Source organism: Mustelus asterias, chromosome 10 (assembly GCF_964213995.1).
Source record: "Mustelus asterias chromosome 10, sMusAst1.hap1.1, whole genome shotgun sequence".
In the NCBI taxonomy this organism is placed as follows: Eukaryota; Metazoa; Chordata; class Chondrichthyes; order Carcharhiniformes; family Triakidae; genus Mustelus; species Mustelus asterias.
The window spans coordinates 84,170,796-84,193,740 of record NC_135810.1 but is presented as its reverse complement, the minus strand read 5'-3'; the positions used below and the strand labels follow the sequence as shown (position 1 = coordinate 84,193,740).

Sequence of the window (22,945 nt, the reverse complement as noted above, 5' to 3'; positions counted from 1 at the left end):
CCTTTATCCCAATTCCATGATACCTATTTACATCTATTTGCATGATTAAGTCATCCACTTTATTGTGAATGCTCCAAGCATTAAGACAGCCTTGAGGCTCGTCTTTTTATTACTTGTCCTGTTTCCACTATTTTTCACTGGCACTGTTTAATCCTGGCCCTCGATTTCTCTGCTTTTATTCTCATCTTTTGCTCTGGTCCTTGACTTCCCTCCCTCCTTTGACTCCTTGCATAAGTTCCCATACCCCTGTCAGTTTAGTTCAAACCCTTCCCAACCACTCTAAAATACCCTCCTTAGAAATTAGTCCTGGTCCTGCCCAGGTGTAACCTGAGTGAGAAATGGAAGGATAAAAGGAAGGAATATACTTTTCATAAATCCATGCTGACTGTCTGATTCTGCCACTATTTTCCAAGTGCTCTGATTTTACATATTCTGCTAAGAGACTGGGCACTGGACTAATCGGTACAAATCTGTATCAAATTATGGATGGTTTTAAGGAGATGGGATAATACATTATCCAGTGAAGAGGAAACATGCAAGTTACCATGCCCCATTAATATGCAACCTGCCCTGTGGAGCATTTGACATTGTTATTTCCAGCATCCACAGTTTGGCCCTTACTCCTTTTAGCTGTTTCCATTCTTGCCTAAATAGATAAGCCATTGCAATAGGTTGCACAGCTAATTTTCCCATTCGGCACCATTACCCTTCCCATCATCCAAAAACATTTCAGGTTTCACAAGTATGCTGTAGATGCTCAGCCCCACCTTGCCAACAACCTTCTTGACCTGTCAACCAAAATGCTAAGAGTGTCTCCTAAGTTAAACTGTTCTTCACTGAGCAGCTATAAAGTCCAAATTAAATTGGGAAAAGTTCAAATCAAACAATATTGCCCAATAGCTACCCTAAGTTGCAGATCTCCAACAGAATTTTACAATTTATCTTCCTATTTGTTATCTTGTGATATTGTTCCAGTGGTGTTAGCTGAAATCCATCAACAATGTTACGGCACGGTAGCACAGTGGTCAGCACTGCTGCGTAGTTAGAGGGATTAGTGGGTAAATATGTAGGGATATGGGGGTAGGGCCTGGGTGGGATTGTGGTCGGTACAGACTCGATGGGCCGAATTGCCTCTTTCTGTACTGTAGGGTTTCTATGATTTCTAATGTACCCAGCCTTGCTCTTCAATCTCAAGACACTATAGCTGCCAACAACAAAAACTAAGCCTGGTGCCTTGGTCTTTGAAAAATGAAAACCTGAGTTAATAATAACGAGATCATGGATAGAATGCCTTCAAATCAATTATACAAACTTCCAAATTTCAATGTGTTTATTTAGAAGAAAATTGGGTGGGATTGATGCCTCAGGCTCATTAAATACTTCTGCCAACCCAATATTAAGTAGCCATCCTGTTTTTTTTAAAAAAAACCTTTGAGTCAATTCCATATCCATTCCCAAAATGCATCCTGAATTGCCACAGCTTTGAACTTAATTTCATAAAGGTTGAGTTAGCAGCTGTTGTTCTGGAAGTCTATGCATTTCATATTATAGACCACTTCGGTTGTCACTTCCTCAAAGCTAAAGGGGTGAGTCAGATTTAATCTTCCATTTGTTTTGCACAATAATTGGTAGAGTCAAGATTACATAGGTTAGCTCTCCATGTTGTTTAAAAAAAAATCAATGGGTCTGTAGTTTGTGCTTATGTAACATCCTATTACATCAACATGTTTCAGTACATTATTGTGACTGAGTGCAGTGACACTTGCAAGGATAAAACAGTGGGAGCAACATTTCACAACCAGCAACAAGTATTAATGACTTTTTTTGTGGCACTGGATGAGGAAGGATTACTAGCATGACATCAGAAAATCACTATAGCAGGCAATCTTAACTTCCCCATGGAAAAATCCACTTCCAATAATACTGCACTTGCTCAATACTGATGTGTAATGGTAGTCTTGAGTGCATGTTGAAACATGTGGATTTTGAAATTGTAAATTTGCAGAATGAGTCAAGCTGATGCTTTACATAGTAAATGGATAATACACAACTGCAACTAATTGTGTGACAAGAGATTTAATTAAACTTAAGTTTATTGGATTCCAAAACTAAATACCAATATAAATTTCAAAATTCGCCCAAGTTTTTGCATACAAGTTACTTTGCTCTATGTTACAAAGGTATTTGATAGTTGTTACAGTTTAAATACATAGGACATCAAACAGTTGCGCACCTATAGTATACTTTCAACTCTACAATGTGCTTATGGTTAATCTGAATTCAAAGCTAATGGTGCACAAGTTGGTCTACTGTCTTGTATATAAAATTCACGATCCAGAGACCCAAAACAGTTCTGTATGAAAGTTTTTGTCCAAAATAGAAACAAATATAGCAATTAACTAGCTTGATCATTCACACCATATTAAATTCAGATCAAACTGTAAGCTGTTTAAACTATTGTGATTGCAGCCTTATTAAGCTCAAGGGCATTTGATTGTATGATTTTGAAGTTAATAAAAAGCCTCAAGGTTACACACTTACCTGCTTCATCATTCAATTTTCACTAATACCTATTTTATTAAAGACTTGCTGATGTTCAATTTCTCCTTTCTGTTCTCTGCCCCTCATCCACCTTCAAGAAATTAAAGTCTTTTGGCTCACTCTAGTAACAGCTTCTATTTTGGAGGGCAGCTCTTAATGTTGCAGTATACCTCAAATTGACATTCAAGACAAATTCCACAACTCAATTTCATGTTTGATCAACACCAAATGATATTGTTCTTGGCCAATTAACTTTACATGTTTGAAGTATCTAGACTTCAAATGAAAAAACATTGTCAAGTTATTTGGGGCAAAATAGTATTTATTGAATGTACAAGATCAGTAATAGAGAACACATGGGTGAATTTCCTCTAAGGTGCTCTAGATGATGTGGGAAAGTTGACTGGGGATTATTTCCAAAGCTATGTCTAGAAACCTCCACAAATTATAACTTTCATTCATTATCTTGGGACATTTTACAAAATTATGTACTTGACACCAAGCCATGAGATGCTAGGACAGGCTTCAAAAACTTGGTCAGAGGTAGGTTTTTAAGGAGGGAGGTGGAGGTTTAGGCAGGAACTTCCAGATCTTGGGGCCTGAAGGTACAGGTGCAATTGGAGGAGATTAAAATCAAAATGTGCAAAAAATTTTTTTAAAACATTGTGCAATTTATAAATTTCACAACCATTAATTTTTCTCTGGAAATTGTGATTTCAAGAAGTAATTAAATATAGCTCTCAGGGCTAAAGGGATATGGGGGGGAGGAGGAGAGAGAGTGGGATCAGGGTATTGAATTCGACCCTGCACCATAAATTATTCAGCCAGTCAGCTTTTCCCCATTGAGTACATAGAAATCAATTCCTTTCTTCATTCTCAGCTGGTGTAGGAAGCTGATTTGTATTTTCAGAAGAAAATACCATTACAACAAGCAGATTTTAAAGGTTTTAGGAATCAAAACTAAAAAGAAATGTCACTTCAAGAAATTCAGGCTAGCAGTAATGTTGAAATGATACCGGACAGAAACTCACATTTTACTCTAAACCCTTTGTCTCATTGGGCAAAAAACCATAATGACCACATTTGCAATTTGATGGGCAACTCCTTTTAACTAAGCATAGTGATTTTAAAATTAGTACCAATATATAAATACTGAAGTATTTATATACAAACTAAAAGATGCTTACTGACTGAAGGTCTTTTCTGGTATTGGATATTGTAATCTATAAAAATTCATACATATCTGAACAGTTTACATTATTGGGATGTTCAAAGTCAGGATTTACAGACCTGCAAGAATGAACATTTCCAAGTTGCAAATTTCAATCAAGGAGATAAGCAAACTACTTAAAGTCTATGCTGTTTCAGCTCTTTCCCTGCCAGAGTTCTTAATCTTAGTTGTACTGAACACTGCTTTGAATCAGAAAGCTAAAAGTAGGTAGGAAACCTCTCTGCTCGTTTGAATACTAGATGAGTGAAAAATGGAGAGGATACAGGCTGGTGTATGTATTTATTCTGTGGTTTAAGGGTACCTGATCAGACTAAAGAATGGAGGGTAAGGGGAGATCATCTTACATTATCCAGTGAAGAGGAAATGTGAAAGTTACTGTGCCCCATTAAAAGCTGCCCCCATTGCATTGAAAAACAAATCCAGACGTAGATTGTAGAACTCATTCCATACTAGTGAGTGCAGAAATGAGAACTGAAATGTCATCCTCATTTAGGAACCATTTACTGCTATGCATCAATATAGAAACTAATTAAATGCAGACTAGGTTGCAAACTACAAGTTGCTCCTGATCTGACAAACAGGATTTTATTAAGACTTGTGAACTAATCCAAATGGTTTTCAATTTATTATAGTATTTTGAAAGTTTCATAGACCACTACAGGCAAACAGGTGCTTCACTATACATTTCTACAATTAGGAAAGTTCACCCAAGGTGTATGGGGCCACATACTTGACCATATACCTTTGTTCTCTCATGCATATAAATTATATTTTCCTATGAAAAGTTTTAAAACTACTAATGGTATGTGCTGTACACTATCCATTAAGTCATTGATTTTAAAGGTTTTGTAAGCCTCGTGAACAGAGCATAAACTTTGAGTCAAATTGTGGCACACTTACAACTAACTGCTCACAATCTTACCTGAGTGCTGATTACAATCTGCAATTGTATTAACATGGAAACCTACTCTACTTCCAGTTTGTGGTTTCTTCTCAAGCTCATTTTTTCCCAAAGGTGCCTGATGAAGTTACTCAACTTCATTATGATCAATTGTATTAACATAGAGGGAGGGAATTCCCTGTGAAAACCAAACCTTGTGTTCAAGTGACATTTTTCCATTTGACTGTATGCAAGTGCAAGGTCTTGTAGTGACTATACTGTCACCAGTAGACCAGAACAAGTACAGATGAAACATGCCTACTCAAGGTCAGAGTTTTAACTTTGGTGATGGTGCAGATTTACATTTTCCCCAGAGGTCAATTCCAACTTTTGCAATATATGTGTGAAATCTCGAGCCAACACTGTGCAGGCCTATACTTTTAGCTCCTTTTCAAGTATTCAAATTTGGACCTACTGAATTTCACTGTCATAGCATCCATACTGGAGGATGCTTTTTTGATAATGAAAAAAAAATTGAACAGTGGAAAAAGAAATTTCAATATCCTGTTTGGGGAACTGTTAAACTGACCATTGCAAGCATCTTGAACTTACTGCATGGGGAACAAAACACGAGGGGCATTACCAATGATCCGTTTAACATGTAACCATGTAAAGGGACTTCACAGTGAAAAAAACAGGATGTGATCGGTGAAGAGAAATTAGGTTGAGAGCAAAGTCTATACTCATTTACCACTTCTGGCCTGCATGCAACTTTTCATCTGAATAAACTATTTTAATAAAATGGATGTACTGTGTCGCTACAAGAACCTTGTGTAATCTAGTTCCAGCAGCCCAATTTGGACTCCCAATAATTCAAGCGATTTAGTAAAGGCTGTAAAGATGAGGAGAAATTGCTCATGTCCATTCTTGTATTGGCAAGTTAGATTCTGGTATATCTCAGTACTTTATATTATTGTATATCTTTTATATTGGAGGGATAAAGTTGCTGCATCTTTCATGGACTCTTCTCGTATGCAATAGTTGCTTTCTCATAGCTTCTGACCTATTGTGCATTAAAGAGCTTCCACCAAATACTTTGCTAAGTCTTTAGCTCTCATTTTGCATCAGAATAAGGCATATATCACACAGGTATCACTGGTACTGATCTAGTGCATTCAACCTTGAATCTAGGCACTAGCATTAACAAAGTACTTGTTGCTGAAGACTTTCAGTGATGTGTAATTTGATGCCAGCCTGTGCTTCAAAAAAAGCCTCAAATTTTAGTGAATGAAGTTGAGAGAAGACAAAAGGAATGGTGAATCAGCAGCAAATAAAGCCAAAGAATCTAATACTCTTATCTGGTCAGTATATTCCCCCATTATTGTTTTGTACAATGGGAGAAATAATAACGTCAGTTATGTACAGCAGAGATTATTCAACCTTTTGAGCTACTGATAGGGAGCCCCATCCACCAGCTACAGATACTGGAAACATTAATCAATTTTTCAATAATTATGGACAATGCACATCCAATCAAGCAGTATTATGCCCAGTCCACAGCTGAAATTTTGATAAGACTCTTTACCAGCAGCAGAGTCATAAAATTACTCTTAGTATATTCCCAAACTGAAGGAGAAATGTGGCAGAAGATGGAGAAATGATATGGCAATTCAAACAGGAGTTCTACTCAGAGCAGTGAGTGATTGTAACATATAGTATGGAAAAAAGGGTAAGGTAACGATAAGATCCCCTTGGGAGCAAACATTTGTAAGATTTCAAAAGTCGCAGAAATCAAAGTATTAATAAAATGGGTGTTTTATTTCCCAGAAACTTGCTTATAGCTTTCTAATGTAGAAGTAAACTGTTTCTTCAAAGTTCTTCTTTATGTCATGCTCAGAAGTTCAGCCATTAAAACAAAAAATACTGTATATGCAGACATTTAAAACTGATACAGTACAACATACACAAAACTTGATCAGGATATCACAATAACTTAGGACAGACAAAAGATAGCTCAAGCCAAAATTTTGAAAGTGCCCATAAAATTACAACTGACATGCTTTTAACCCAATCCTACACAATTTGGGTATGATAAATATTTAAAGCAGATGCTGGAGAAGCAAGATTAATAAGTGTGTGAGCAATAGAGTACATCACACTTTCAAACATTACATTGAAAATTGCAATCATTTAGTATTACTTAAACAATTAAGATAAAATGAGGGTTTACAAATTTAGACCAATTTCATTATTGCATAAACCACCATAGATCTTCAAAAGAACCCTTTTAAAGTTACACTATCAATTTACCGCAAAATTTTGAGTTGCGGCAGATAAAGATTTACATGACTGTTTTAATCCAACCCCATTTTACCAATATTGTGCAAAAATCTATCATGCTATTTAACATGTATACACATTATTATTAGAAGTTATAAATATGTTTGTAAGATACCACCAGTGCAAGTGCCAAGGAAAATGTCAATTTGTATTAGGAATTTTAATATGAACACCTCCCTCCCCCTTAAAAAGTGTTGACACAGTGAGTCATCATAAAGTAACAAAGTAAATATTACGTTAGTTTTGGTAGATTTAGGTACAATAAATTGTCACATGAATTTTAACAATCATCACAAAGCATGCTTTCAGGTTTGATACGAATTTCATGTTTCTGTTTATAAGCAATAAGAACAAAAATTTTAATTAGAGCAGGAAATTTTTATCATCTTCAAAACCCAATGTCAAGCAATTATGGGTAATATTTTGAAATGCAAGAGAAATGCTGACTAAAGATTAAAAATTTCATGAAATAACAAACCTCAATGTTGCCTTGCATTAAAATATTGTGCTTTACATTAAAATATCTTGAGGTAATCATAAAAGTAGTTTTGTGAGGCAAGATATGCACACAAATCAGATCAATACTATAATTTACCATGAGCAGATCAATTATTGTAGAGTTAAAGATGAAGTACAATACTGGCTGTGCATGAAAATAATGTATTTTAGCTGTTTGTACCAAAAGCCATGTGCATTAATGTCAACTGCATTTCTTGAAGGTCTTCATAACCCCCAAGTGCTTAATTCTAAAAAGCAGATATCACAGATGTTTGAAAATATATTTTCATCTTTTACTGTTGAAAAAATCATTAAGTTTCAAAATATTGATTAATAATGTTTAAATTGGAGAATATAAAATGATACAATTAAAGTACAGTTGCATCTAAAACAATTCGATAAATTAATCATTTGGCACCAGTAGATATGGCACCGAAGTGTGGGGGGGGGGGAAAGAGTTAATTATTCATGAATATCATTTCAAAATTCCAATCTTGACCCGAACGTATGAAAACGATCAGTAAATTTTCAACAGACTTATTAGGTTTTATAGTACCAATATAAAGAGAGCTTTATAATGGTACTGTAGAATGTGTGCAATTCAAAAATCAACACTGTACTATAAATGAGGAAGGAAACACTAACAATTACTATTATTGTATACAACAATTTGTTATGGATATGTGCTGAACATGGTTCAGAGTATCAGTTTATGGCTATAAGCACAATGCCCTGTTAAAAAAGCATTCATACCCAAAGTCTACTTAGTGTGACACATAGTGTCACACAAGTAGTGAAAAGGTTATTCTATTAGGTGTGTTTGGACATGGTTTTAGGAACCATTTTACCATGTTCCTTGAAATTTGTTACTTTTTCCCTGCTTGATTTAGTTATGATATACATACAAAACATGGAAATATCCATTCAAATATGCAAGTTTCATTGGCTTTTTCTCAGGCTGCAAGCTGGCATGCCACGTGGAATCCATACATTCGACCTTCGGAGGGATGAAAGGAAAAATGGACAGAGTTTAGTACTGTTCAGCATTGACAAGTCTAAAGTATGGACTAAAATCTGGAGTTTCTAATTGTATGGCTTCAAGAAGGAGATAGCGGTTGGATATAGTGCAACATATCCAGCTAGCTTTTTAAGGCGTGCTGATGATTCAAAGTTAGGTGAGAACGTAAGCTGTGAGTAAGACAGACATTGCAAAAGTTGAGTGGGCAAGAACATTCAAGTTTGGCAGGTGAAATACATGGGATGTCTGAAGTTTTCCATGTTGAAAGGAAAATGATAAGAGACTGCAAAATGTTGGTATAAAAGCAGAGAAGCACCAGAAGTACTCAGCAGGCCAGGTAGCATCTCTGGAAAGAGAAACAGGGTTGACATTTCAGATATTCTGTTTTTTTCATACATTCCAACATTTGCATTATCTTGCTTTATTATTGGGAAAATATTGGTATTCAGAGGGCCCTGAACGTCCCTCTGAATACTAATCATTTTTGAACTCAAATTATAAGTTAACAAGCGAGTACTGTAAGAAACTGGGAAAGCAAATGGTATGTTAATCAGCCCTTATTACAAAGAAATTGAAGTGTAATAGTGAAGAAGACTTATGCAATTGTACAGGGCTTTGGTGAGATCATACCTGGAATACTGCACAGTTTTGGTTTTGTCTTGGAGGGAACACAACAAAGGTTCACTAACAGAATGAGGGAATTGTCCTAAAAGGAGAGATCGAATAGTCTAGGCCGACATTCCTTAGAGAATGAGGTGATCTCATTGAAATGTTTAAAATTCATAAGACTTGACTGAACAGGGTAGATGCTGGGAGAATATTCTCACCTGGCTGAAAAGTCTAGAACTAGGGGCCATAGACTCAAAATGAAGGGTTGGCCATTTAGGACTCAGAGGATACAACATTTCTTCATTCAGCTGGACTTTTAGAATCCTCTGTCCCAGAGAGTGTCCCAGGTAAAATATGTAGGGATATGGGGGTAGGGCCTGGATGGGATTGTGGTCAGTGCAGACTCGATGGGCCGAATGGCCTCTTTCTGCACTGTAGGGTTCTATGATTCTATGAGAGCTGTGGACATTGGAGTATAAAATAAAGTTTATTTATTAGTCACAAGTAGGCTTACCTTCACACTGTAATGAAGTTACTGTGAAAATCCCCTGGTCGCCACACTCCAGCGCCTGTTCGGGTCACCGAGGAAGAATTTAACATGGCCAATGCACCTAACCTGCACATCTTTGGACTGTGGGAGGAAACCGGAGTACCTGGAGGAAACCACGCAGACACAGGGAGAATGTGCAATCTCCACACAGAGTGACCCAAGCCGGGAATCACTGTGAGGCAGCAGTGATAACCACTGTACCACCGCAGACAGATCGGCTAATTTTTGGTTCAGGAAATCAAGAAATATGGATATGGGTATGGTGCAGCCAGATGGAACTGAGATAAATGATCAGCTATGATTTTAATGAATGGTGGAGTAGGCCCAAAGGAATGAATGGCCTGCTACTCTTTCTTACATTTCATTTTCAACTGTATGTGAATCTCTTGAAAGAAGGACCACTATCATGGTAGAGTTTTGTTAGGTTTTCAATTTTATTTCCTTTCCAGTACTTTGGCTTACCATTCATTTTCCTAAAATCAAGCTCATCCTATCACCTTCAGTTGAAATCATTGTTCAATTTATGTTATTCTCCATCGTTCACAAGCATATCTTTAGCTAACAGGTAATCCATGTTTTGTAAAGAGTAACATGATAGCAGCTATACCAAGCAATCCTCCACAGGACGACATCCCATCTTGCAGCCAAGCCATGAAGAGAAAAGGCACATTACAAGTTCAGCTGATGGATCAGTTAGTCAGTGCTAAAACTTGAAGCTGTAACTACAGAGTTACCCAAAACCAGTGGAAAGAAAAAATGAATTACTTTTACAATTGTTATACCCAAGATATATATATTATATATAAATATATATATTTTAAAAAGGCACTGATCCCATTTCTTTACTGATTCTGCTTCTGCTTCTCGTTACAGAAGTGAAGCATTTTTGCTACCCAGGAGGCATTGTGTCCAAACTTGAATGTTTTCCAACCAATGAAAAGCAATAATACAAAAATTCTGCAAACTGAAGCTTAATTTCAAGGATCTGGTAAAATGTTGCCCAAATGGTCCCTAATCACATTTACACAAGTTTGTGTATTTACAGTATTACTAAATATAAATTTAAAACTGTACTGTAGATTTTATTTTAAAGATACAATTTGTATCAACAACGAATGGTCATTTCTGGCCATTTAGGACTTTGCTTAAAGTTGCAATGCACTCAACAGCTAAACAGAATGAGTAGCTAAGAAGATTCCTTGTAGGACAAATATGACACTGAAGCTGGCAAAGTCCATTAAAAATACCAGAAAAAACTCATTGAAACTAAACAATGTTTGTTTCTACCTTTTAAAAAAAATGTGGCAAGATAAATCAGGCCTGTTCATAATATCATAGCCTGAGTGCATTATTAAAAATCAGTATACAATATATTTTGAAATGCTTAAACTAAATTAAAGGTTTTTTTTATTGCAACCTCAAAACTTAGCACAGTACCAATATATATCCTCAAATAATAACTGTTACTTCTGCTCAGCTAGTAATGGCCATTAGTTAAAGGGCAGCTGCACTTTGAATCATACTATTCAATTAGTGGGAAGGCTGAAATCTGTATTTGCACACCTTTACCACCAATATGTTCTCAAAATGCTAAAGAAAAAGTGACATAAGTCACTAAATGTATTGTTTTGAGAAAAACATCAAACTTCCTACTTATATCTTCAGGTTAAAGCTGCAATATATTATGGAGACAATAGATCATATCTTGCCAGTATTAAAATTTTAAAAAGGTGCGTTAGCATATACATTTCATGTTTCCTATAGCAAACTGCAGCCTTAAATAACACAATTCTAAAAGTTGATAGAAATACACAAAAATATACCTTTGTAGAGGGTAATTCTTTACACTGTATACTCTTATGTTATCTCCTTGTTTGAAGAAACTCAAATGCAAGCTACCTCAGCATTTGGGCTAAGAAATAAGAACACCAAAATGATGCTTTTCAATTCAATAACCCAGTTTTGATTTTTCTGCTAGAATAGCTGCAGCAAGTTGCTGGGCATCAATCATATGAGGATTCCTTTTCATCACCATCTGCACAAGGTCAGCAGGAAATATGTTGCACAGATTTACGAAGATCTTGTCACGGGCATCCTGTAATCTTTGTGGATTTGGAGGCTCAGGAGGGAGCCCACTCCATGGCATCCTCCAGGTCTGCTCCCTTTTTTCAGGTAGGCTTTGGAATGTAAACTGATCATAACAAGGCTGAGTTGGATTATTTGGTAATGAAAATCCTTGTGCATAACCATAACTATCCATACCATAGCCGAGTCTGTTCCAATTGGCAAATGCTTCCTGACTTATGTAAGGTTTTCTTTGCCTCACCGGTGGGTTTTCATACAAACGTGAATCTGAAAAGCTTTCTATCCTTGTTGTTCCTAAAGCTCTTCCCATGTGCATGTTCTGTGGATGCTGAGCATTGTGAGGTACAGGGCGATATTCACCAGGACAACTAGAGCGAGCTCCAATTACTGGGTGCTGTAAATGTGATGCCATATGAGAGACTGAAGTTTTATGCAGTGAAGTTTGATCTTCTTGACCATAACTTTGTACTCTTGTTAAAGTATCATGATAACCATGAAGAAAGGGCTGATGTCGACTGTGATATTGGTGACATTTAAGGTTTTCCTCAAGCACTGTAACTGGAGAACTTAGGTAGGCTCGTTCATTATAACCAATATATGAATCACTGCTACCACAGCTGATACTACTTTCACTGCTACAATCAGAACCTACATGGTTTAGTCCGTATTCTTTATCAACTGAAAACTGGTCAGGGCTGTGTGTGCCAGATACACCAAGGTTATGATACGGATTCATCATGGAATAATATCCTCCATCAACAGGAGAGTCACATTTTGGATGCTGGTTATAGGATTTGTGTGTTCCACGGCTATTATTCACCAGAATTGGCGAGTACTGTACTGGCACTCCTTGTTCTCGTGTCAAAAGGTGCATCCCAGAACCTGATACTGCACTACCTTGGACTTTTGCAGCTGAAGAATTTGATGCACCAATAAGCGACGGTACAGACCTAGCTTCCAATCTGGTTTTGTTGCTGAGTTTCTCTTCAACCTCGTTATAAAGAGGTGATTGTATACTTGGATCTGATGGTCTTTTAGGAGCAGTACATTTGACATCAAACATACCCTCAATTTTGATATTAGTTGGAACACTGTTGCTTTTCACCAAGCCTCCTTCATTAGCGGTTTTCATTATTGAATTTTTTGCACTAGCACGGAGTTCATCAGCCACAGAACGTTGCGGCTGAGTACCTCGTTCTGGATGGTAGTACTTACATTTATGCCCATAAGTGCACTTTTTTCCTGTTGAAAATACAAAAGTGATTTTAAATGAATATTGGTGAACAAATGTGCCATATGGCTATTCAAATCCAGATGTGCTTCGAAAGGCTAGTCATTGAACGAATCAATTCCCGCCTCCCGGACTACCTGGATCCACTCCAGTTTGCCTACCGCAGAAGCTATCTCCCTGGCCCTGCACTCAACCTTGGAACACCTAGGTAACAAGGACACCTATGTCAGACTCTATTTATTGACTATAGCTCAGCCTTCAACACTATTATTCCCATGAAACTCATCTCCAAACTCCGTGGCCTGGGCCTCGGTACCTCCCTCTGTGATTGGATCCCGAACTTCCTAACTCATAGACCACAATCAGTAAGGATAGGCAACAACACCTCCTCCACGATCATCCTCAACACTGGTGCCCCACAAAGCTGTGTTCTCAGCCCCTACTATACTCCTTATACATCTATGACTGTGTGGCCAAATTCTCCTCCAATTCGATTTTCAAGTTTGCTGACGACACCACTGTAGTAGGTCGCATCTCAAACAATGAGACAGAGTACAGGAATGAGATAGAAAATCTGCTGAACTGGTGCGGCAACAATAATCTCTCCCTCAATGTCAACAAAACAAAGGAGATTGTCATCGACTTCAGGAAGCATAAAGGAGAACACGCCCCTGTCTACATCAATGGGGACGAAGTAGAAAGGGTCGAGAGCTTCAAATTTTTAGGTGTCCAGAGCGCCAACAACCTGTTCTAGTCCCCCATGCCGACACTACAGTTAAGAAAGCCCACCAACGCCTCTACCTCCTCAGAAGACTAAGGAAATTTGGCATGTCAGCTACGACTCTCATCAACTTTTACAGATACACCATAAAAAGCATTCTTTCTGATTGTATCATAGCTTGGTATGGCTCCTGCTCTGCCCATAAGGAACTACAAAAGGTCTTGAATGAAGCCCAATCCATCACGCAAACCAGCCTCCCATCCATTGACGCTGTCTACACTTGCCGCTGCCTCAGCAAAGCAGCCAGCATAACTAAGGACCCCATGCACCCCGGACATTCTCTCTTCCACCTTCTTTCGTTGGGAAAAAGATACAGAAGTCTGAGGCCACGTACCAACCGACTCAAGAACAGCTTCTTCCCTGCTGCTGTCAGATTTTTGAATGGACTTACCTTGCATTAAGCTGATCCTCATCTACACCCTAGCTATGATTGTAACACTACATTCTGCACTCTCTTGTTTCTTTCTCTATGAATGGTATGCTTTGTCTGTATAGCGCGCAAGAAACAATACTTTTCACTATATGTTAATACATGTGACAATATCAAATCAAAATGTAAAAAAACAAAAACTGAATCATGTGACATGATGACAATGAAACATCAGTTTGCATATTATTTGACTGATAATTAGATTAATACCTGGTCAATTGCTCCTCTACAGGGCTTCAATTTATTGCCTATTTTGGTTTTATCCATTTTTTGATAGCATTCATCAGGGCAGATCTAATTAGCAATGCAATCCAAGTCATGGATGTAGAAGGACATATGCACAGAAACATGCATTATTACTGCAGGTATAAAGTATTCTACAGTTCAGTACTGGGAAAACTTGTTGCTCAGTGTACATTAAGTCATTTCTCCTGATCAATATAAATTAACAGTGATCAATTTTTGTGCAGCACATGACATGTTTCACAGCAGCAGAGGCAGCCTGCTATTGGTTGGTGGCAGGATCCTCTGATCCTGCCGCTGTCTAAGGGGTTTCCCAGGAAACCCATGGTAGAGGTTTGCTATTGGCGGGACCAGAAGATCTCACCAGTGAGAAAAGCCGGAAAATATCATCCTGATGTTTGTGTTAAGTTAACTGGAAGTGGTGTGGCTGATGTAACTGGTATCAGCATCCCTCACGGAAGAATTATCATTGGAGATGCTGGCTTGGATGTTCAATCCTGATCACTGTACAGTGACCCTCCAGAGCAATTAATGCCCACTTAAGGGCCTCATCCCGCTGCCACTGGTATTCATAAGTGGGAGAAGGTGCTGCATGGGAAACCTGAAAAGCAAACCTACCATGAGAATAGTCTACTTCAAAGGCACTCTTCGGATTGCAGGACCCAGCAATGGGATTGGGGGGGGGGGGGGGGGGGGGGTTGCTGTTAAGAGTCAGCCACCATAGCCTTTTATCCAACATCCCCCAAGTCATAGACCCCCCTACCACAACACTCATCCTTAGCTCACTCATTTGTGGCCTTGTGCATTGCCAGCAGCTGCCAATGCTCCTGATGGGACTGGCAGCAATGGAGAGCTGCTGGCCTGTGATTGGCTGGAAGTTCTCTGCAGGACTTAGGGGAGATGGTGGCATAGTGTTAACATCACTGGAATAGTAACCCAGAAGCCCAGGCTAATCCTCGGAGGTTCGGGGTTCAAATCCCACCACAGCAGCTGGTGGAATTGGAATTCGGTTAATAACAAATCTGGAATGGAAAGCTAGTTTCAGTAATGAAAGCCATGAAACAATCACCGATTGTCATTAAAAAAAACTCGTCTGGTTCACTAATATCCATTAAGGAAGGAAATCTGCCAACATTACCTGGTCTGACCTACATGTGACTCGGAACCCATAGCCATGTGGTTGACTCTGAACTGTCCTCTGAGATGGTAAAGCAAACCACTCAGTTCAGAAGCAATTCAGGATGGGCAACAAATGCTGGTCTTACCAATGACACTCACATCCCATGAAAAAACAACCCTGGGGTCCTAAATCCTGGGGAAGGCCCACAAGGTTAACTGCTCATCAGGCAGTTAACTGCCCAGCAGCAGGCCTTCCCCATTGGAGGTGATATGGGGCACTTGCCTGAACTCCATCTGGCAGGCAAGATCCCTGTCTCTTGAATTACATTCCACCCCATTTGTAGAATATACAGAAATCCAAACCCCCAAGGTAGCTGCAATTTTTTTTTTGCCATGTTGGCTAACTGAAATGTTATGACAGCACGTACATATTCTATACATCTGTTGTCTTCATGCTCATTTGAAAAACAAGATCGAACTGATAAATATCCTGTGATTAGTGACAGTATTTATACACCCTAATGTATAAAAGACTTGTCGTTTTCCTTACAGCCAAGGCTCTTCACATCAAAGTGCACAATTAGTTTCTACTTTGGAGAATGCTACACAAATGCCTTGGTGCAGCTGAATTTTGAAAGTAGCATAAATAGTTATTGTATTTGAAAATCAATTTACCATATGGACATGGCTGCTTCTTATGTTCTGGCATGACAGGCCGCTTCCTCAGAAAGTTATCCAAGCTAGGCCCATGGCGACCCAGAGGATCATCAGGTGGCATGAATCTGAAATTAAACAGAAAGTACATGAATACTATATACACAACACAATTAATTGATATGCATTATTACCAGGCACTCAGTAATGATTTGGATGACCACCAACAAAATAGCTTCTAGATTGAATTTAACGGCAAAACACAATGTGGCAAAATCTGATTACTTACTTGTCATTAACAAAAGAATACATAAGTAATCTTTCATCTATGAATTTTTTCCATTCTGGCTTTTCATTCTGCAAATCCCTATAGTTATCATTTGACACAATAATGCCATCTGATTCGTAAGCCAATTTCACTATGAAACGATCGTCATAGCAAACCACTCTTCTCCCTTGCACACGCCGGGATGGTGTGAACACGAGGATTTTATCCTTTTCCAACTTGCGCAGGATTTCTTGATCTGCGAAAATAAAAAATTGTTTTGCATTTAATAAATTGCTATATTGCGATTTAGATTTCGGAAATACAATTTCTAGCTTCAGAGCATAATTTATGATTTTGATAGTCATGAACTTTTGGCATCATTTAGTTTAAAGTCTCACAACACCAGGTTAAAGTCCAACAGGTTTATTTGGTAGCAAAAGCCACTAGCTTTCGGAGCGCTGCTCCTTCATCAGGTAAGTGGAAGTTCTGTTCACAAAGAGGGCATATAAAGACATCAACTCAATTTGCAAAATAATGGTTGGAATGAGAGTCTTTACAGGTAATCAAGTCTTAAAGGTACATCAATGTGAGTGAAGAGCGTTAAGCACAGGTTAAAGAGATGTGTATTGTCTCCAGACGGGACAGTTAGTGAGATTTTGCAAACCCAGGCAAGTCCTGGAGGTTACAGATAGTGTGACATGAACCCAAGATCCCGGTTGAGGCCGTCCTCATGTGTGCGGAACTTGGCCATCAGTCTCTGCTCAGCGACTCTGCGTTGTCGTGTGTCGTGAAGGCCGCCTCCACATGAGGACTGCCTCAACCAGGATCTTGGGTTCATGTCACACTATCTGTAACCCCCACGACTTGCCTGGGCTTGCAAAATCTCACTAACTGTCCTGGCTGGAGACAATACACATCTCTTTAACCTGTGCTTAAAGCTCTCTCCACTCACATTGTCTGTACCTTTAAGACTTGATTACCTGTAAAGACTCGCATTCCAACCATTATTTTGTAAATTGAGTTTGTGTCTTTATATGCCCTGTTTGTGAACAGAACTTCCACTTACCTGACGAAGGAGCAGCGCTCCGAAAGCTAGTGGCTTTTGCTACCAAATAAATCTGTTGGACTTTAACCTGGTGTTGTGAGACTTCTTACTGTGTTTACCCCAGTCCAACACCGGCATCTCCACATCATTATTTAGTTTCCCAGGTTTATTGTAGAAGACTTAAACCAATATTCTTCTGAGTTATTAAATTCACTTCAATGTCAGCCTAGGTGCAAGTTATTTGTGGGGGAGGAAGGAAAAGAGATGGGAAGTTAGGTCAAAAGGACTTCCCCCTGATGAATATGCAATGGGACAAGTGTTCCAACCATGATTTTTTAAAAAAGGAAGTTACTAGATAATATTATAGAGAGAGAGGCTACAGAAATAATGGATGCAGTGGTTTTGATCTTCCAAAATTCCCTAGCATTTGAAAGGTAGTAAACTTAATTTTTAAAATTTCTTTCACAGGACATGGGCATCACTGACTAAACCAGTAATTTTGTTGCCCATCTCTAATTGCTCTTGCAAAGCTGGTGGTAATCGTGCTATTCAAGAAAGAAGGGAGAGAGAAAACAGAATCATAGGCCGATTTGGCTTAGATTCAGTAGCGGGGAAAATGTTAGAATCTATTTCATGGCAACCAGACACCGGAAAAATTAGGTGCCGTCGACATGGATGGGGCATAGGTTGAAAGTGAGGGGGGAAAAATTTTAAAAGAGATGTAAGGGGCAATGTGGATAAGAACAAAGAACCCAGTACAGCACAGGAACAGGTCCTTCAGCCCACCAAGTCTGTGCCGACACAGATGCCTCTCTAATCTAATATTTTCTTGCCTCTACATGGTCCATATCCTTCTGTTCCCTGCTTATTCATGTATCTATCCAGATGCCTCTTGAATGGTGTTATAGAATCTGCTCCCACCACCTCCTCCGGCAGCACGTTCCAGGCATTCACCACCCTCTGTGAAAAACCTGCCCCTTACATCTCTTTTTAAACTTTTCCCCTCTCATTTTCAACCTATGCCCCCAAGTAATTGTCCCTTCGACCCTAGGAAAAAGACTCTTGACTATCCACTCTATTATTTAGTTTCCCAGGTTTATTGTAGAAGACTTAAACCAATATTCCTCTGAGTTATTAAATTCACTTCAATGTCAGCCTAGGTGCATATTTCCAATGCATCAACATCCTTCCGGTAGTGTGGTGACCAGAATTGTACACAATACTCCAAATGCGGCCTAATCAAAGTCTTATACAGTGGCAACACGATTTTCCAATTCCTATACTCAACGCCCGCGTGACGAAGGCCAGCATGCCATATGCCTTCTTGACCACCTTGTCCACTGGAGTTGCCACCTTCAGGGAACTATGGATCTGCACGCATAAATCCCTCTGTATGCTGATATTTCTAAGGGCTCTACCATTTACTGTATACTTTCCTTCTGCAGTAGGCCTTCCAAATCGCATCACCTCACATTTGTCCGGGTTAAATTCCATCTGCCATCTTTTGGCCCAGGTCTCCAGCTGATTTTGGGGCGGCATGGTGGCACAATGGTTAGCACTGCTACCTCACAGCGCCAGGGAGCCGGGTTCGATTCCCGGCTTGGGTCACTGTCTGTGTGGAGTCTGCACGTTCTCCCCGTGTCTGTCTGGATTTCCTCCAGGTGCTCCGATTTCCCCTCAGTCCGAAAGACATGCTAGTTAGGCGCATTGGCCATGCTAAATTCTCCCTCAGTGTAACTGAACAGGTGCTGGCGTGTGGCAACTAGGGGATTTTCACAGTAACTTCATTGCAGTGTTAATGTAAGCCTATTTGTGACTAATATATACATTTTTTATTTATATCCTGCTATATGCTCTGACAATCCTCCTCACTATCTGCTACTCCCCCAATTTTTGTATCATCTGCAAATTTACTAATCAGAACACTTACATTTTCCTCCAAATCATTTATATATATTACAAACAAAGGTCCCAGCACTGATCCTTGTGGAACACAGCTTGTCACAGACCTCCAGTTAGAAAAGTATCCTTCCACTGCTACTTTCTGCTTTCTATGCCAAAGCCAGTTTTGTATCCACCTTACTAGCTCACCTCGGATCCCATATGACTTCACCTTCTGCATCAACTTGCCATGAGGAACCTTATTGAAGGCTTTTCTAAAGTCCATGTATACAACATCCACTGCCCTGCCCTGGTCAATTTTTTTGTCACTTCCTCAAAGAATCAATCAAGTTTGTGAGACACGACCTCCCATGGACAAAAAGGTGAGTGCAAATCTCTTAGAGATCTTTGTGGCTATAACTTGTAGGGTGGATAAGGGGAAAAACAGTTGGATACAGTGTATTTGGATTTTCAAAAAGCATTGATTGAAGCACACAAGAATTGTTATACAAAATTAGGACTCATGGGATTGGCATACTATATTAGCATAGATTGAAGGTTTGTTAAGTGCCAGAAAACAATGTCACTTTGGGATTGGCAGCTTTTAATTAATGCAATATTGTACGGATAAATGTTTGAGCCTCAGCTATTTATGTGCTGAAGGTGCTATGGCCTCTCTCCTGCAATTCTCCGGCCTCAACGGGATCTGCGCATGAGCGTGCGGGACTAGAGACTCGTCCCCATTATCTGGGAATATGCTAACCTTGGCACTCAAGTTAAATTTAAAAATCCAAAGCCCAGGTTCAAGATCCACTCTCATCATCCCTCAGAGCCTCAATGCTTTCCTCAGACATACTGAAGTGTTAATTTATATGCCTTAAACATCACTAGTCAACATAAAAGTGTATATAAACCTGGTGCTGCAGTAATGCTGATTCAGAAGATGTATGAAAAACAATTTGCAGCCCAACCAACCCAATTTATATCAGAATAGAAGAGTTACTTTATGGGTAGAGTTTTTAGAAGCTTAAACTACTTTGCTATCTTCTGGAAATCTGCTTTGTAGATTGTATCAACAGTATTATTTATCCTGTGTAATATTCACAATTCGTTTAATAGATCAAGTGCATTATATTTTATAGCAAGATCACTAATGTGTTTATAACAGAGCAGGAGAGGTGGCAGATGGAGTTTAATCCGGATAAATGCGAAGTGATGCATTTTGGAAGAAATAATGTAGGGAGGAGTTATACAATAAATGGCAGAGTCATCAGGAGTATAGAAACACAGAGGGACCTAGGTGTGCAAGTCCACAAATCCTTGAAGGTGGCAACACAGGTGGAGAAGGTGGTGAAGAAGGCATATGGTATGCTTGCCTTTATAGGACGGGGTATAGAGTATAAAAGCTGGAGTCTGATGATGCAGCTGTATAGAACGCTGGTTAGGCCACATTTGGAGTACTGCATCCAGTTCTGGTCGCCACACTACCAGAAGGACGTGGAGGCGTTAGAGAGAGTTTACCAGGATGTTGCCTGGTATGGAGGGTCTTAGCTATGAGGAGAGATTGGGTAAACTGGGGTTGTTCTCCCTGGAAAGACGGAAAATGAGGGGAGATCTAATAGCGGTGTACAAGATTATGAAGGGGATAGATAGGGTGAACGGTGGGAAGCTTTTTCCCAGATCAGAAGTGACGTTCACGAGGGGTCACGGGCTCAAGGTGAGAGGGGCGAAGTATAACTCAGATATTAGAGGGATGTTTTTTACACAGAGGGTGGTGGGGGCCTGGAATGCGCTGCCAAGTAGGGTGCTGGAGGCAGGCACGCTGACATCGTTTAAGACTTACCTGGATAGTCACATGAGCAGCCTGGGAATGGAGGGATACAAACGATTGGTCTAGTTGGACCAAGGAGCGGCACAGGCTTGGAGGGCCGAAGGGCCTGTTTCCTGTGCTGTACTGTTCTTTGTTCTATTAATCTAAATTTATTTTCAAGATTTTGTCTCACCACATTACAATACTAAAGTCCCAAAAATTAAATTTATACAAGAGAATTATTTAAACTTCAAGTCTAAAAAATGAAACTGGGGTCTATGCCAGTCCATCAACAGCAACATCACTGGCAATACTTAATTTATTTACCAATTCAAACCAACTGAGTAATTGCTACAGGTTACCCGTGATGAGGGCATCAGGTCTTGATTGTTCCTTCCTCCAGGCAGGCACAAACACAGTAATATCTTTATGGCTTCTTTCCAAAAACCAGTCCACTGCTAACTTTATCCCTCGACAGGAGAATACTTCCTTATTGCCATGACTGCAAAAAAATAATGCATTTTAAACCCATATATTCATCTTTTTCTAGTAAACACTAAAAAGCAACAATTGGGGCAATACCAGAAAAAATGAATTGTTAAAATATTAGTCAAAAAGCACCAATGTATCCTCAAATTTTAGTGCAGAAGAGAAATAAAGACAGGTAAACGAACAGGTTTCATTATGGAATTCAAATTTAAGATACTAAGACCCAAGGACAAAAGTGAAAAAAAAATACAGCATAGAAGGTTGCTATTTGATTCATTACACTTGTGTCGGTGCTTGTTCTTCAAATCAACTAGCCTAATCCCATTTCTCGACCCTTTTATTCTCATCTCCCAATTATCTTAGTATCTGTCTCAATAAGCATTGCAAAGCATGTTCCAAAACCATTTCTAATATTTCCCATCATTTTCCGAATGATAGTTCAGTCCATATCCCGAGTTACTGATCGAACAAAAAGCCAAACAATCATTCACTAGTTATCCTGAAGACTTTTCATAATTTTGCCGCTCAATCTTTGAGTTCCAGTGAGAAAATACCCAATTTGTTTAAGTATTCCTTTGAACATTAAAAGGCAGTATCACAGCTTGATGAGGTTGTAAAAAGAGATGGGTGAAATCTAGGTTTTATCATAAGTGATGTAGATTATAAAAGTCAAGTGGTAATAATAACTTATTAGGCTTCAGTTAGGACTCTGTGAAAGATTGAAGCATGTGATGGTGGGTCAGGTTGATTAGCCATGGTAAATTGTCCCTTAGTGTCAGGGGGTCCAGCAGGGGAAATACACAGGGTTGTGAGGATAGAGGCTGACTGGGAGTGTAGTCAGTGCAGACTTGATGGGCTGAATGGCCTCCTTCTGCATTGTAGGGATTCTATGATGGTATAGCACAGATTCACTCAGATGTTGTCTGCAATTAAATAAAAATATGAAAACTTCAAAAAGAATAATGTAGATTATGGGCCAATATGATAGAAGCACTAAAATTATGAAAGGATGGAACTGGGTTGATAGAAGAGGACAATTCAATAAGAAATGAAGATTTAGAACAAAGGAAACATCTTTATGCAAAACTCAGGCTGTGGAATTCACTTCTAGTGTTTATGGTTTAGACAGACTTATCAACATTCAACATTAGATTTGATGGATGAAGGAACATGTTAAGAGATGGGCAAATGTGATAAGAACTATTTGCTCTCAGCGATAAACACTGATGCAGACTTGTATCT

At 39.0% G+C, this 22,945-nt stretch overlaps 1 protein-coding gene across 6 annotated transcripts in view; it reads right to left on the bottom strand.

Moving 5' to 3' along the window:
• Positions 1 to 405: 405 nt before the first annotated feature.
• LOC144499724 (putative ribonuclease ZC3H12C) overlaps positions 406 to 22,945 on the bottom strand; it is a 62,774-nt gene continuing 40,234 nt past the window's right edge. For all 6 annotated transcript variants that reach the window (XM_078222069.1, XM_078222066.1, XM_078222068.1 and 3 more), the window contains 4 exons: positions 21,577 to 21,716; positions 16,500 to 16,734; positions 16,232 to 16,338; positions 406 to 12,994 (listed from right to left, as the gene is read on the bottom strand). In XM_078222069.1, coding sequence (XP_078078195.1) covers positions 11,616 to 12,994; positions 16,232 to 16,338; positions 16,500 to 16,734; positions 21,577 to 21,716 — 1,861 coding nt within the window. In that variant the 3' untranslated portion in view covers positions 406 to 11,615. The remainder of the gene's footprint in view (positions 12,995 to 16,231; positions 16,339 to 16,499; positions 16,735 to 21,576; positions 21,717 to 22,945) is intronic.